This window comes from Schistocerca cancellata, chromosome 10 (assembly GCF_023864275.1).
Source record: "Schistocerca cancellata isolate TAMUIC-IGC-003103 chromosome 10, iqSchCanc2.1, whole genome shotgun sequence".
In the NCBI taxonomy this organism is placed as follows: Eukaryota; Metazoa; Arthropoda; class Insecta; order Orthoptera; family Acrididae; genus Schistocerca; species Schistocerca cancellata.
In genome coordinates this window covers 162,499,575-162,514,658 of record NC_064635.1, presented here as the reverse complement: position 1 = coordinate 162,514,658, position 15,084 = coordinate 162,499,575, and the positions used below count along the sequence as shown (strand labels likewise).

At 38.3% G+C, this 15,084-nt stretch overlaps 1 protein-coding gene across 5 annotated transcripts in view; it reads right to left on the bottom strand.

Moving 5' to 3' along the window:
- Positions 1-15,084, bottom strand: part of LOC126106859 (spectrin beta chain) — a 484,283-nt gene that overhangs the window by 44,014 nt on the left and 425,185 nt on the right. For 4 of the 5 annotated variants that reach the window (XM_049913253.1, XM_049913254.1, XM_049913256.1 and 1 more), the window contains 2 exons: positions 11,856-11,971; positions 11,687-11,757 (listed from right to left, as the gene is read on the bottom strand). In XM_049913253.1, coding sequence (XP_049769210.1) covers positions 11,687-11,757; positions 11,856-11,971 — 187 coding nt within the window. Of the gene's footprint in view, positions 1-3,003; positions 3,067-11,686; positions 11,758-11,855; positions 11,972-15,084 lie in introns of all 5 variants that reach the window. The other variant, XM_049913255.1, reaches the window with a different exon arrangement.

Here is a 15,084-nt window from a genome sequence, read left to right as displayed (position 1 = left end):
CCTGGGTTCAAGTCCTGGCTGCAGCACAAATTTTTGTTCATGTCTTCTGCTTCAATCATTATTGTAATTAAACAAATGACTAATACATATCTTAGCAAGGATATTCTCTTCTTATGAACACCTTATGTCTCAAAATGAATGAAGACAAAAATGAAGGTACGTTCGCTACGCAACTCACTTGCAGCACAAAAAATGAGTATACTTATGTAAAATTATATCAGCACACCGACTGTTTCTAAAGTAAAATAACTGCAATCACAAAGATCTAGCCAGCTAGCAGACAAGAGTTTTTATAAAATAGTTCCCATTGGTTTTATAGTTACAGTAAAAGGCATTTTCATTCAGTGCAACTTCTTCTTGCTCCGAGTGTCCTGCAGAAAGTCTAAAATGAATCCTGAGAAAATATGATAACCATTTTCAACTGTCTATCATAAATAACATTTTTATCATTTTCATTTCAGGATGTTGTAATAATAATGTAACATGAGCAAACGAACTAAGGGTCATATTTTTTAATTCTTGTATTGAATCAACACCAAATAATTTTTAATGTACATTATTTTACTGCTGATCTGGTATATTTTTCTGAGGTAAAAAATAGAGATCACAGATACGTGTAGCTGAAAGCGATGACTTAACTCATTAATTTTGAATAAAGTCTCTCATGAAAAGCAGATTTCTTTGTAATGTTAAGAACAAAGCAAGTCAATGTGCACAAGATGAAGATTATCTTTAAGTCAAAACTGCTGGGAAGAAAATAAGATTTTTTTTGAGCATTTAGCAAATTATTACTAAAAAACATAATATACAGGACTTCTTAACAAGTTTAATGCCTTTTGGAATGATGTTACTTTACTTTTCCAACTCATCTCTTGTTATTCATTTACTCTTTCAGTAAGCAGTTTAATTAGTAGACCTCTGGATGAAAGACTGCTGAACAGTGAAGTATTAAAGGCACGAATCAATCACGATTGGATGAGACAGAGTAACAATGTGGATGGGATTCTAATGAGGAAAATTATATGAACATTCAAATCAGTTTGCATAGAAGATGAGAGAGAATGGGACATAGAACTGATGACGAGTTACTCTGTGAAAACTTTCATTCCAGAATTAGCAGTCTTATCTTGCCCTTTGCCCTGTGATGAATCAATCATTTGACATTTGTTCAGTTTCCTTGGTTTATTATAGATCTTTGTAATAATACAAGCAGTAAGCAGTGCTTTTGCAAAATAATGACCACCACAAAAAGACATATTAGTACCTGCAGATCCTCAAAACTTTCTAAATCAAGGTATCATCTTTGTTTTAGCCAAATATGACCATTCTTTTTTTTTTCCAGTGTGTCAAAATGACAAATACCTACTGATGTTGCACAAATTCCCTGTTACAGTCACTGTAACTTAAGCTATCAACAACTAGAAAACCTTCAGTGAGAAATTCAGTAAAAATGTTATGCTTTGTCAATTAAATTTCATATGCCACAATAATGTTCTCACACTAATTATATTAACAATTTTTTGCCAATAGATATTAAACATCAAAGACGTTGCCACATATGAAAATCTTAGATATCATCTAAAGTAGTTGTCTACCTACTGAGAAACATACAATACCATAATGAGTACACCACTCAAAGCCTATAAATTCACAACTGGTGGCTACGCAAATGTTTACATCAATTTGAAATGTCATTAATGTTAACTAAACCCAATGTACCATTTGCCACTGGGGCATTAAATTTAACACAGACTGCAGGTATCTTCAATTAGTAACAAACTTTCAGTATTTTTAGAATCCTGAGCCAATTGTAAACAGGCTAGGTATAGCATTTGTAACAGTACTGTGAGGCTTGTTCAATAAATACAGGCTTTTCTCAAAGTACTGGAAATGCAATCACAGTCTAAGATTTATCAACCATTTCTTACAGAATGCAGTATTCTCAACTGCTATGTTCTTCTGGACTAGCGTCTCAAATACAGTTATAGTTCTTGACACCTCTGAAATTAAAGGTATCAGAAATTTGACAGCAATGTTATGTAATGAAGTGTTACATTCTGTTAATAAAGATTACTTCAAGAATACATGAAGATCTATGCCATGTCTATACGTGTCTCTGACATTATGTTTCCAATTGTATAAGATCTTTTTATCATTGAATACATCAATGTCAGCTTCATGGAAAGGACAGAATTTCCTCCTGGTGTTTCCTACATTGCTGTCAATACTAAGGACGTGATCATGTGCAGAGTCATGTAATCATCGAGTCAAGAGGGAGAGGGTGGGAGAAGAATGTAAGCTTTTGCATACAGTATTCTTACAAATTAAGTTTTGTCCCATAACGTATTATCAGACAAGCCACGCAGACAGCCGCACACATTAGTATGCTGCTTCCAGGATTTGGGGATGCGCGTCAACCTCAAATTACATTCACCTGGTGTGTTCACGATGAGAACTGGTATAATGACCAGCCTGGAAGTGGTTTTTCGGTGGTTTCCACTAGGTGAATACCTGGCTTGTACCCAGATCCTCCCTCAATTACAAGAATCGCAAATATATCACAAGTGTTCTCTCACTTTTACACGAGTTAAAACTAGATTCAGGTAGATGGGCTTCATAGTCATCTCAGTCAATACAAAACCTCTGTTCTGTGTGATCCCTTTCCTCAGCAATCAGAAAGAATACCAAGCAATAACCTTCAAGTCCACAACTGACGAGGTATAAGATTTAAAAATAACTTTAAGATCTAAACGTGGATAAGAGAATTGTGCGAATGCATACCTTTTGAAGGTGACTACACTGGAGGACGAAATGGTAGTTTTTATTTTTTTAAATTTTTTTTAACAAAGTTTTTGCAGATGCAGCATCAGCTTCATTCAGCAACCCTCACAAGGAGCATTACAATGTTCAGAACTACTCGATTCAAACTTTTCAAGTTTAAGTGAAGGTGTGACAGAGACATAAGCAATAAAAGATTGAGGAGGAGGAGAAAGTGGCACTCACCTTCACGAACGACTGGCCTCTCCACTGGCTGGCTGGCGGCCTTGGTGGACGGTTTGCGAGTGGCTGCCGGTCAGGACAAGTGGGCGCGTTCGTGGGCGTAGCACGTGACACGGGGTGCGAGGTATGAGGTGTGAGTGATGTCGTGGGTGGGCAGATGGGTGAAGGGCAGGGCAGAGTGAACGAGTGAGGCGTGAGTGAGGTGGGATGTAGCAGGGAGGTGTGAGGACAAACATAAAACACACCGCACTGTCATCACATGCACCATTATTCGCAAGGCCGACCCTTCACTCCAGAAAGTATCACTCTTTTGCTATGGGCTGTGAAACCAGTCCCAATACTGACAAAATCATTGCTGCCATTAGCATATAGCAAAGTTTGCCCATTTATACACACATTTTAATGAACTTCAGTAGTAAAATCGTGCATGCCTGTCAAGTTGACAGCATCGTTGTGCAAGAATTAGACACTCAACGATCAGCTTCATCTAGTTTAACAGGATACTATGCATGTGATACAAGAAAAAATAAAGTATCAGCTGACTAGAGAGTGTCTTAGAACTGTAAACAGCAACAATCTGACATGGGAAGTTTCAGACTGTGAACTCCGCTTTTGAAGAGTGGGGAGGGGGTTGGGTGGGGGCAGAAGAAGAAGTGGAAAAAGGAGAAGGAGAAGTAGAAGAAGAAGGACAACAATTGGGGTGGGGGGTGGGGGGGAGGGTATGGACAAGTACGGGACACCATACAAACTAGCCCTCTTCAGTACCTACTATGTATTCTTGTTTTAACCTATTCACTGGAGACACGTGCTCTAGCAGAGAGAGAGAGAGAGAGAGAGAGAGAGAGAGAGAGAGAGAGAGAGTAAAAACAACCAAAGCTAAGGTGCTGATATGAAGTTTGTTAGACCTACGCCAAGACCAATGTAAAAGGATAAGGTAAAGAATGAAAGGAACAAAATACATGAGGCGTAAAACTCAGTACACAGGAAAAATTCTGCCACTCTAGATTAATATGGTACGGTCATGTGAAATGGATGGAAGAAACCACAGTGGTTATAAAATTCCTTGTATTGACTATAAATGGGAAAAAACATGTCGAACAGCAAAGATGATGAATTGACACAGTTAACAAGGATGTGGTTGCAAGTAGTTTATCTTTGGTATGGAAACCAAAAGGGAGAGTTGGACAAGGATGTAAAAAGTTGGGAGGCTTGTCACAAGCACCCAGGAAACTGGAGCTGCAACCTGAAGGTGATGAAAATGCCTTCAAAAAAATTAAACTGATAAAATTAATTTTTTGGGTTTGCTGGTAAATGTCTGCAGTTGTGTCATACACGGAAATCCCCATCCCACGGTGCAGCAGAACAATGCTAGAAGAACCAAAGCAGAATGGCACAGCCTACTGATTAAGTGCAGCATCATTTGTTGGTTGATTTCCTGCATCTGAAGGGGGAAAAATGCAACAATTCATATTGAATTGGCAGAAGTGGACGACAGCACTCTGCAGATGTATGACAAAGTGATGGAGAAAATGCTTCCAGTTTGCTCAAAAATGTCTGAAGTGGCAGACCGTATCTCTGTAAATAACCAAGAATCACATGAGAAGTAGAGGCCCAGGTGCACAAATAGCGGCCATAGTGGAAAAAGGTAAGGGGTCAGTTTTTACATTTTGAACATGGCAAAGGCCACCACCAATTGTGTGACATTACAGCAAATGTCACAAGAAGATGCCTGAAAGGGAGTTTTTGCTCCACAATACCCCACACGATAGTCGTACACGTCGCTTCTTCAGGTCATCGTAGTTTGCTTGACCCTCCGTATTCTCCCGACAAGGCATCCAGCGAGTTCTCCCCATTTCTTCACAAGAAGAAAGCCCGGAGCAGCAGGCATTTCTAGATGGACGACAAGGTAAATTCCCAAATGGCCAAAATGCAAACTTCCACAACTGAGGCCTCCACCACCGGGAAAAATGTCTCTCATTGAAGGTTGAATATGTAGTGGACTACACTGTCACCCTGTTTCATTGTTACAACTCTATTTTTTCGAGGTGAAAATTAAAACTTTGCTTACCTCTTTGTACGAGTTTGAATTTAAAAGTCGTTGTAGCAACACACATTTTTGTTTGCGCACACATCTCATTCAGACTAACAAGCCCATGTAATAACATTGTACTCTAGCGTGAACAGTTAAACTGATGAATCACATTACATGTTTCACTACTGTGCTTTGCCACTGATGACAACACCGAATAGTCACGATACAGTCACATTATTTTGACCTGAAACAATTTCATAATGTTAAGACACCCTGCACGTGTCAAATGTTTCCCTTATTCTGTACATCACTGTAGCTCGTTTTGCACCTTGTGTTACATTCTGCTCCATAGGCAGAGTCACTATTTGCACAGCTACAGCAGCACCTTCTTGTTACATTCATTTCAATGACACAATACATTGGTGAAATGTAACTTACTTATTTGATAGACAAATGGCTGCAAAACAGAATGTTGTTGTAATGTCTTGTTTGTCTCTTATGAAACCTACAAAAACATGCACTGTTACAACAACTTTTAAAGTTGTATAATTGAAGACCCTTTGCACTCACACAAATGGTGGAGACCTGGTACGATCATGATAAGTCATGTCTGGTTTTCTTGCACACTTCAAAAGCAGAGGTCAAAATTACAGACGCCCTTTTTCAGTCACGAGTGTTAACTGTCATAATACATCTGTGTGCAGGAGAACAACTTTGCATAAGTATTATCATACCGATGGCCCCCAATTTTGAGTGACCCTTCACATTTTACGTATTATTTAAAGAATTTCCTTCACAAACCTAGACTTAGTTGCTTACACCATCTGACAACAATCTATCTTGTCTGAAGTGCAAAATTAACGCAGAGTTACAAACCCTGCACCCTGATTCAGATTCAGTCAAGCACATTACTGCTTATCGATAACAAATCCGGGGTACAACAGCTCAGTTCCTGATTTAACAGTAATTAAAACCCTTTGGTAATGTTTCAAACCAATTTCCCAAACAGCATATTTCTACACTCAAAACCATTGTGAACTGAACATAAGAAGTGTTAAAAACGTGAGAATGTCTGGAGATCTGGGTCTCTGCCTTGCTACTGTCAACAAAGGCTACAGCAGATTTAGTCCAAGGTATTTTTCACTGACAATGAATATATGTGTTTGCATGCAAGTAATGTGTGACACATACAGTCACTCTCCAAGACAGAAACTGGTACTGAGATAACTGCCAATTAACAATAGTTAGAAAGTATGTAAGTGTTCAACACGCTTCCAAAGCTGTCTTTGTTATGCCAAGAACTTTTTGCAGCAATTATTGAATTAGCAGCATCATCAATAGCAGTATTAGCTGTGAAGAGGAAGATATGAACTTTAATTGACAGAATGTACAGTTGCAGGTGTGCACAATGTGAATGTGAGTGTGAGAATGAGTGTGTGCACGTAATTCTGAGGGCAACGATTTACAAGCACGAGGACAAAGGAACCGTTACTTAAGTTTCAATACTTCACACTCACTAAACACAAGCTACAAAGCAAGTTAAATGCACAGTACTGCCAAAAATATCCAAATTACTGTATGTGGTTATTGCCCTAGCTATTTTCGCGCAAGAATTATCACCAAAGCTTTTATAGCACCACAAACACATAAGGTAATAGAAGCACTGAAAAGCAAGTGAGTGTAGACCCATAAGTAAGGTGTCATTGTTGACATACACACACAAAATAATACCAATGTCTATAACAAAATATAAAATGTAGCCCCTGTTTACCATTGTCATTCACAATGAGAGAACTACAGTGGAAATATCTAACAATGTGGACACAGAAGAACTGTTACAAACATAATAATTTACATACATAATTTAAAGAATCTTTCAGACTGTGTTGTGCAGGGGCCCTTCTCATAAACAAGGATGTACTGAAGTTGTACAATTAGAAAAGGAAAGCTTAGATAGATATGCAGCAGTGACATGCCATTTGAAGACAGTACATCATGCTAAGGAATTTCTAAGGTACTTTGATTCTTTCCACTGGAGGAGGGATATTAGGTACATGAAGGACAGCATTTGTCATTTTCACATGGCTACATGTAAAGACATACCACAATCCTGGCCCAGATAAACAGATACAGTAAAGCTGGTATAAGCTGTATTCTGCAGTCAACAAGACATGAGAAACAGGAACACAACTTTTTGTGGTATTGTTTGTTGCAATCAATTGTCAATTTCTGTTTCATCCTACCCTGCTTGAACACAAATTGCAGTCTATACCCCTTAGGAAAATTTACATACTTCCAATCTCACTCTCCTCTTCCTTTACCACACTACCAGCTCAAAGTTTGAGATTCATTCATCTTCTAAGTGTTGATCGATGTATTCTTAAGTTCACTATACCAGCAACAGCCACAGTACTACACATCTTCATAAACATTCTATGCCACCGAGAATATGCAACCTGGTGGAACAATACTGTAGTTCCAAGTTAAATACACATAAGATACTGTGCCAAAGAATACTAAGAGGAAACTACTGAAAAAAATCTGTGATTTTACACCAACATATGGATTCAAGACCGACTAAAGTTATGATTAGACATAGTTCAGACCTGAAACATGCAATCATCCAAGAATACACAGTACAGAAACACCCAGGATGATAACTACTTGTGTAGAAGCTGTCAACAATAGCTTTCAACTGTTTTCAGACATGTAACATGTAATGTGGATTGTCACCCGTTAATTCTGCATATGGTAATAAGTTACTCACCACATATTTATTGGAGGGGGTGCGGAAAAGGAGAGCATTCTGCTCAATACCTTACTGATATTGAGAGTTGTAAAGAGCTAGGATAGGTAAGCTCCAGTACCCTAAATAAATCTCTTCTTTAACGGCAGCCACAAGTGGTCTTAAGTGCACAGCGAAAATTATTTTGATCTGAAGATATGACAAGTGGGGAGAGGGCTTAAAAATTTGGACATCGATTTCTGCACAATGAGTTTGTGGAAACCAGTACCATGTACAAGCAAATAATTCATGAGGAATTTCTTTTGAGAACTTAAGGGCGAATAACTGTGATGTGTAAATTAATTTTAATAAGGTTAGTGCTGCTCCTGTAATACTATACATCTGTATACTATAAATCCTGTAGTACCATAACAATGTTGCAACCTCAGTCTGTGACACACCAGTAGCACGTTAGAATTGAAGTGCTAATCACATGTCAACTTGTTAATTATGGCTACAAGTTCTCACTGTTGCTCGCACACAGCTAAAGGAAAACTTTCATTTTGTAGCAAAAAAAGTAAAGCATTTGCACATCAGAAAAAGGCTCTGCAGTTATGTAGATGAGAAGTAACAATACGGATGTGCAGCGACTAGTGAAATGTCCAAACTCAAAGAACTAGGCATCACCTGTTTCACAGCTAGCCGAGACTGGCTACGAAGATTTTTCATTCGAAATGGATTAGACTTACAGATGAAAACTACAACCATCCAATGGCTTCCAGGTGATTACGAGAAAAATGTAGTGAATTTTCATCACTACACGATATACTTATGCCCCAAACATTCCTATATATTACCGCAAATTGGTGTCGCAGATCAAATTCCAGTCTATTTTGACATACCGCTTCACAACACCGTGAACAAGAAAGGGGAATCTGGTGCCACAAAATGAACTGATGGCAATGAGAAGCAAAGGCACACAGTGACGATTTGTGCAACTGATAATGGGTGAAAGCTACCGCCTTAAGTAGTATTTAAAAGGAGAACTATTCCAAAAATATCAGTGAAAGGCATATTGGTAAAAGTGAACCTGAAAGGGTGAATGGACAATGGCAATACGGTTAGCTACATGACATATGTTTGGCAATTTCGCTCTGGTGTGTTACTGAATTTACATGACATTGGTCCTGAACAGCTTCCACAGATATACAACTGAGAAAGTGCAAGACAAGTTACATAAAACAAAAACTGACTTGGTCATTATCCACGGAGACATATCCTCTGTCCTATAACCACTAAATGTGTGTATAAATTCGCCATTCAAAGCTGCACTTAAACAGCGAAATATGCAATGGATGGCCAATGAAAGCCCTAAGTTCATGAAGAGTTGAAAAATCAAGCAACCGGTTCTGTCCCAGATTTGTGAGTGGGTGAAATATGCATTGGACTCCATTCTTCTAACACTGGCAGAAAAATTCTTAAAAAAAAGTATCACAAATTCACTGGACAGAACAGAGGATGAGACACTATTGGAAGATGGCGACAACAATTCTGCTAGTGATGACAATGGAAGTGATTATGAATAGAATCTGTATGTTAGAATTTTTTTTGTAAATAAAACACGAATTAAAGCCAATACTTCTTTCTTTCTTTCCCTCCCTTAAAATTAGGGTCTGTGGATTATTTGATGCCATGTATTAACCGCATATATATGGTATTTCATCAAAATAAGGCTTAAGCTGACACTGAGATTACACTGAAAAATGTCAGGATAAACAACATATTTTAATATGCAAGGATCTATTTGGAACAAAATTCATTTTCTCATTATGTTCCTTTTCTGCTCACTTTATTTCATGTGCACCTTACTTATGAGACAACACTCAATTTAAAACTGTCACTCATGAAGAACACTGATAAATTTTGGGATGGAAAAAATCAGGAAAGTGTAAATTATGTCTAATGAACTGTGTGCTACACTTTCCTCATCACAGTAGTCTTCTTGGCTAATTACCTGTCACTTCAATTTGAAACCTAATTTCATTTGTTTCTGTATTCACAACACATGATACACCAACGGCTACGAGTCACTTTCCATGAAGTAGATAAACTGTCTTAGGAAGATAAGTGGAATAAGATAGTCATATGAATTTAGGAAAATTCAAGTTGGTTGACTAAAGGGGATGCTACATAAATAGCATACAAAATAATAATAATAATAAACCAGGAGATACGTGATGGTAATAAAGAAGTGCAACAAATCTGTCAGAAATGCAACAAAAAGCAAACACTTCACCCATATAGAAGCAAAACAAAAATCACTAATAATTGGTGCAAGAAATCTTCAACAAAAAATAAATAAAATATGAAATACTTTCAAACAATAATTCACTATACAAAACATTAAGGTTCCTTCCTTAGAACAACAAATCAACTGAAATTCAGATGTACATTGCAATACGCAATTAACTGTGTGTATAACATTTCTAGGAAAAGTGTAAGTTATCCGTATAGCCTGTTGTCGCATCCTTTGGCTTTATTTACTTTTTCTGTCCTAAGAAACTGCAGAGAATAATCACATAGCAAAATAGCCTAAGGTGACATGTCATTCTGCAGCACAATTTAACAGTAACAGAGGCAAAAGTTAGTATATCCATTTCATAGGTCCATACTTACAATGTTAATCACCCTAAAACTTGATCACTTTGAAATTGACATGTTTCTGCGGTATGAACTTCCATCTTCAGATAGACACCATCAAAACAGACTGAACACCTTACCAGATAAAAGCACAAACTGACTCGTAAAAGAACAGTAACATTTTCAGATTAAGTTTTCTTTGTACAATACTACCATCTGCGTACTGCTGTATACCACATTTTCCCTACACTGATACTACCAAGTTTAAATAACACATTTTTTAAACTTCCTGGCAGATTAAAACTGTGAGCTAGACTGAGATTCTAACTTGGGACCTATGGCTTTTGCGGGCAAGTGCTCTACCAACGTGAGCTGCCAAAGTACGACTCGTGACCCATCCTCGCAGCTGTACTTCACCAGTACCTCATTCTCCTACCTTCACAGAAGTTCTACTGCAAAACAAGCAGAACTAGCACTCCTGGAAGAAACGATGTTGCAAAAACATGGCTTAGCCACAGCCTGGGGGATGTTTCCAGGATGAATTTTTCACTCTGCAGTGGAGTGTGCACTGATCTGAAACTTCCTGGCACATTGAAGCTATGTGCCAGACAGAGACTCCAACTCGGGACTTTTGCCTTTTATAGGCAACTGCTCATTTCAATTGTGTTCGGATAGCACAGTCGATGCAGCACTTGCCCGCAAAAGGCAAAGATCCCAAGTTCCATTTTCAGCCTGGCACACAGGTTTAACCTGCCAGGAAGTTTCATTTCAGTGTACACTCCCCTGCAGAGTAAAAAAATCATTCTTAATACATTTTTGTCAAGATATCTTCAACAATATTTCTTAAATAAGTAAATTTGACACTGTAATTTCAGTTGTTTTGCTGCTGTCTCAGGTTGCACCCACATCTGTGTAGTCATACATTATTTGTTAGCCAACATATCTGATATGCTGCTGCTAACAACATTTAATCTAAAACTATTCCCAAGAGGCATTCATTTGTTGATATTACAGCAGTAGTCTGAAGTTCCACCACCATTTTTCTCGTTGTCAGATACAGTGAAATATTTCTTGATTCCCCCCTTTCAGTATACAAGTGTTATCTCGACGTTATCAAAATATAAATGATACAGTGATCCAGAAGTTTCAGATGGGAAATGAAGCTAAACTACATTACAAGACTCTCAGCCTTCTGGGAACAGTTTCTTTCTATTTTTCCTGGACTACTATAGCTGTAACTGTGTTAACCACCTTGTGCAGTAGAGAGAGTAATCTGCACAGTTAGTTACCTTCTCTGGCCTCTGTATCCTCACCATTCACTTGCACTTGCTCAGCCTCTGGTGACATTTCTCCATCCACCCTAAAAAAGGGAATTTGTCGAAACAGTGTTTAACTCAGTAATGTAAATGTATGGCAGTCATATGAGAGAGAGAGAGAGAAACTGCACTCAATACTCACTTTTCAGATGGTTGTTCATCAGGAGAGCTAGGTGGAGGTGTCTGCTTGGCAGCCAGTTCCTCTTGACGTTTGCGCTCTTCCTCTTCTTGGCGGCGTTTTAGTTCTTTCAATTCAAACTAAAAGAGAAGGCACATGTATTAGTTAAAAAAGTCCTTTGTAGTGAACAAAACCTTGGAAAAACTACTGTGTCATGCAGCAAAGCAGTATGCCATATTTTGTAATCACAGACTGCCATCTGATCACATAATTCAAAATTTATGCCAGAACTGGGATTCAAATTTTGATTTCTTACTTTTTAGGAGCAGCACCTCACAACTGGACTATCCAAGCACACCTCCTAGCCAGCTAAAATTTTCAGTATTCTTATGTTAGATAGGGCCCCTACCATCAGTTCTAACGACTAAGTGCAATTTTGGTTTTCAAATTTTCAGAAATAACTGCAACCAGTTGCCTATTTGTAAATTTACAATTTTTATACAACTACAACTGTTTCAAGTCACAAAGTAACTCGTAGTCAAACTGTACACAGTTTGTAGTGATTTGTTGTAGCAGTGTAGGCTTGGTCATCTAGAGAGTTATATGCAACTATGGGTATGATACTAGTGCAGAAATCACTTTGTCAAATGTAATTAATGTATTGCAGTTATGTTGATAACACAGCACTGCATGAACTTTGCCACATGCTTCACAGGATATAATCTATAATTTTGTCTTCATACAATTATGCTCAATATTTTGTGTGCACTAAGTAAAGCACATTACACAAGTTCACAAGCTTTCCTACCATACAGTATTTCTCGGTCTGAAACAGCAAACTCAGACCAAGTCTAAACACCTAAGGACTAATCAACCTGCTTTTCCACTGAGTAAAGTGTACACCACTTTTGTGCATAATCTGTTGCTTTAGACATGCACTTAGCACATCATATTGGCACCAACTTTAGGACTTCACTGTCAAAAGTGCGAGTCACGGCACCAGCCTATTGTGTGTGACATCTTTCGCACCAGCACCAGTCTCAAATCACACGTTGACAGTTCTGGCATGTAAGCAGTGTGTTCCAATAGTGTCTACCTCACTTCTTCCAATTTCTGGCAAGTGATACCCTCAGAGGGAGGATGAACACCCTGGTAAAGACATAGCTGATCAGTCTGTGACATCATCTGCTTTGATCAAATCGTCTTCTACACCACCATCAACATTTATATTGGTTGGCAACTCTCTGCCAGGACGTATTGGAAGCTAATTTTCTCATTTTTACATAATTAGAGATTCTTGCATTATGTACAGCTTGTTTTAAAAATAAGAGCTTAAGTACACATTTCCTTCTCGGACATTTGACAGTCACAAGGCACACATCACGTAACAAAAGAAGAAATAAAAGGAATAGAAGGAAAACCCACAGATTCTGCCAAAATTGTGGTGAACCATGATGGGGAATACAACAAAATTTTATTTTGCAAGAAAGTGGGCTGTTTTAATTTATAATCATTTTCCACAAACATGGGAACAGAGCTTAATTCCATTATAATAGGTTGTAGTCAAACATGTCATTAATGCGGATACCCCAATTAGAAAAATGGAATAAAAAGCAACTGTATGAAGCCGAAAATAAAAATTTAAAGGGCCAAAAATGACTGATTAAATGAAACAATAAATTGAAACCAGAACTCATGTAAATTACAATCTGAACTGTTTTTACATCATAAATAATGATGTGAAAGAGAGTACTATGCTGTCGTATAGACACCACAATGATAGATATATATAGAGGGCAACATTCCACGTGGGAAAAATAGAAGCGGATGGATGTGTGTGTGTGTGTGTGTGTGTGTGTGTGTGTGTGTGTGTGTGTGTGTGTTTTCATGCATGCGTGTGCGTGCATGCGTGAGTGTGCGTGTGCGAGTGTATACCTGTCCTTTTTCCCCCCTAAGGTAAGTCTTTCCGCTTCCGGGATTGGAATGACTCCTTGCCCTCTCCCTTAAAATCCACATCCTTTCATCTTTCCCTCTCCTTCCCCCTTTCCTGATGAAGCAACTGTAGGTTGCAAAAGCTTGAATTGTGTGTGTGTGTGTGTGTGTGTGTGTGTGTGTGTGTGTGTGTGTGTGTGTGTGTGTGTGTATCAACATACCAACGCTTTCGTTTGGTAAGTCACATCAACTATATATACATATATAATTGTTGGGTTCAAATTAATGATATGGTTATAATAGAAGGAAACATTCCACGAAGGAAAAATATACCTAAAAACAAAGATGATGTGAATTACTAAATGAAAGTGCTGGCAGGTCGACAGACACACAAACGAACACAAACATACACATTATAACCATATCATTATTATAACTATATATATATATATATATGTCTGCTTGTGTCTGTGTATGTGTGGATGGATATGTGTGTGTGTGCGCGAGTGTATACCTGTCCTTTTTTCCCCCTAAGGTAAGTCTTTCCGCTCCCGGGATTGGAATGACTCCTTACCCTCTCCCTTAAAACCCATATCCTTTTGTCTTTCCTTCTCCTCCCCTCTTTCCTGACGAGGCAACCGTTGGTTGCGAAAGCTAGATTTTTGTGTGTATGTTTGTGTGTCTATCGACCTGCCAGCGCTTTTGTTTGGTAAGTCTCATCATCTTTCTTTTTAAATATATTTTTCCCACGTGGAATGTTTCCCTCTATTATATATATATATATATATATATATATATATACTTAAAAACAAAGATGAACGAACACAAACATACACACAAAATTCAAGCTTTCGCAACAAACTGTTGCCTCATCAGGAAAGAGGGAAGGAGAGGGAAAGAAGAAAGGATGTGGGTTTTAAGGGAGAGGGTAAGGAGTCATTCCAGTCCCGGGAGCGGAAAGACTTACCTTAGGGGGAGAAAAGGACGGGTATACACTCGCGCGCGCACACACACACACACACACACACACACACACACACACACACACACACATATCCATCCACACATATACAGACACAAGCAGACATATTTAAAGACAAAGAGTTTGGGCAGAGATGTCAGTCGAGGCAGAAGTGCAGAGGCAAAGATGTTGATGAATGACAGGTGAGGTATGAGTGGCGGAAATTTGAAATTAGCGGAGATTGAGGCCTGGTGGATAACGGGAAGAGAGGATATATTGAAGAGCAAGTTCCCATCTCCGGAGTTCGGATAGGTTGGTGTTAGTAGGAAGTATCCAGATAACCCGGACGGTGTAACACTT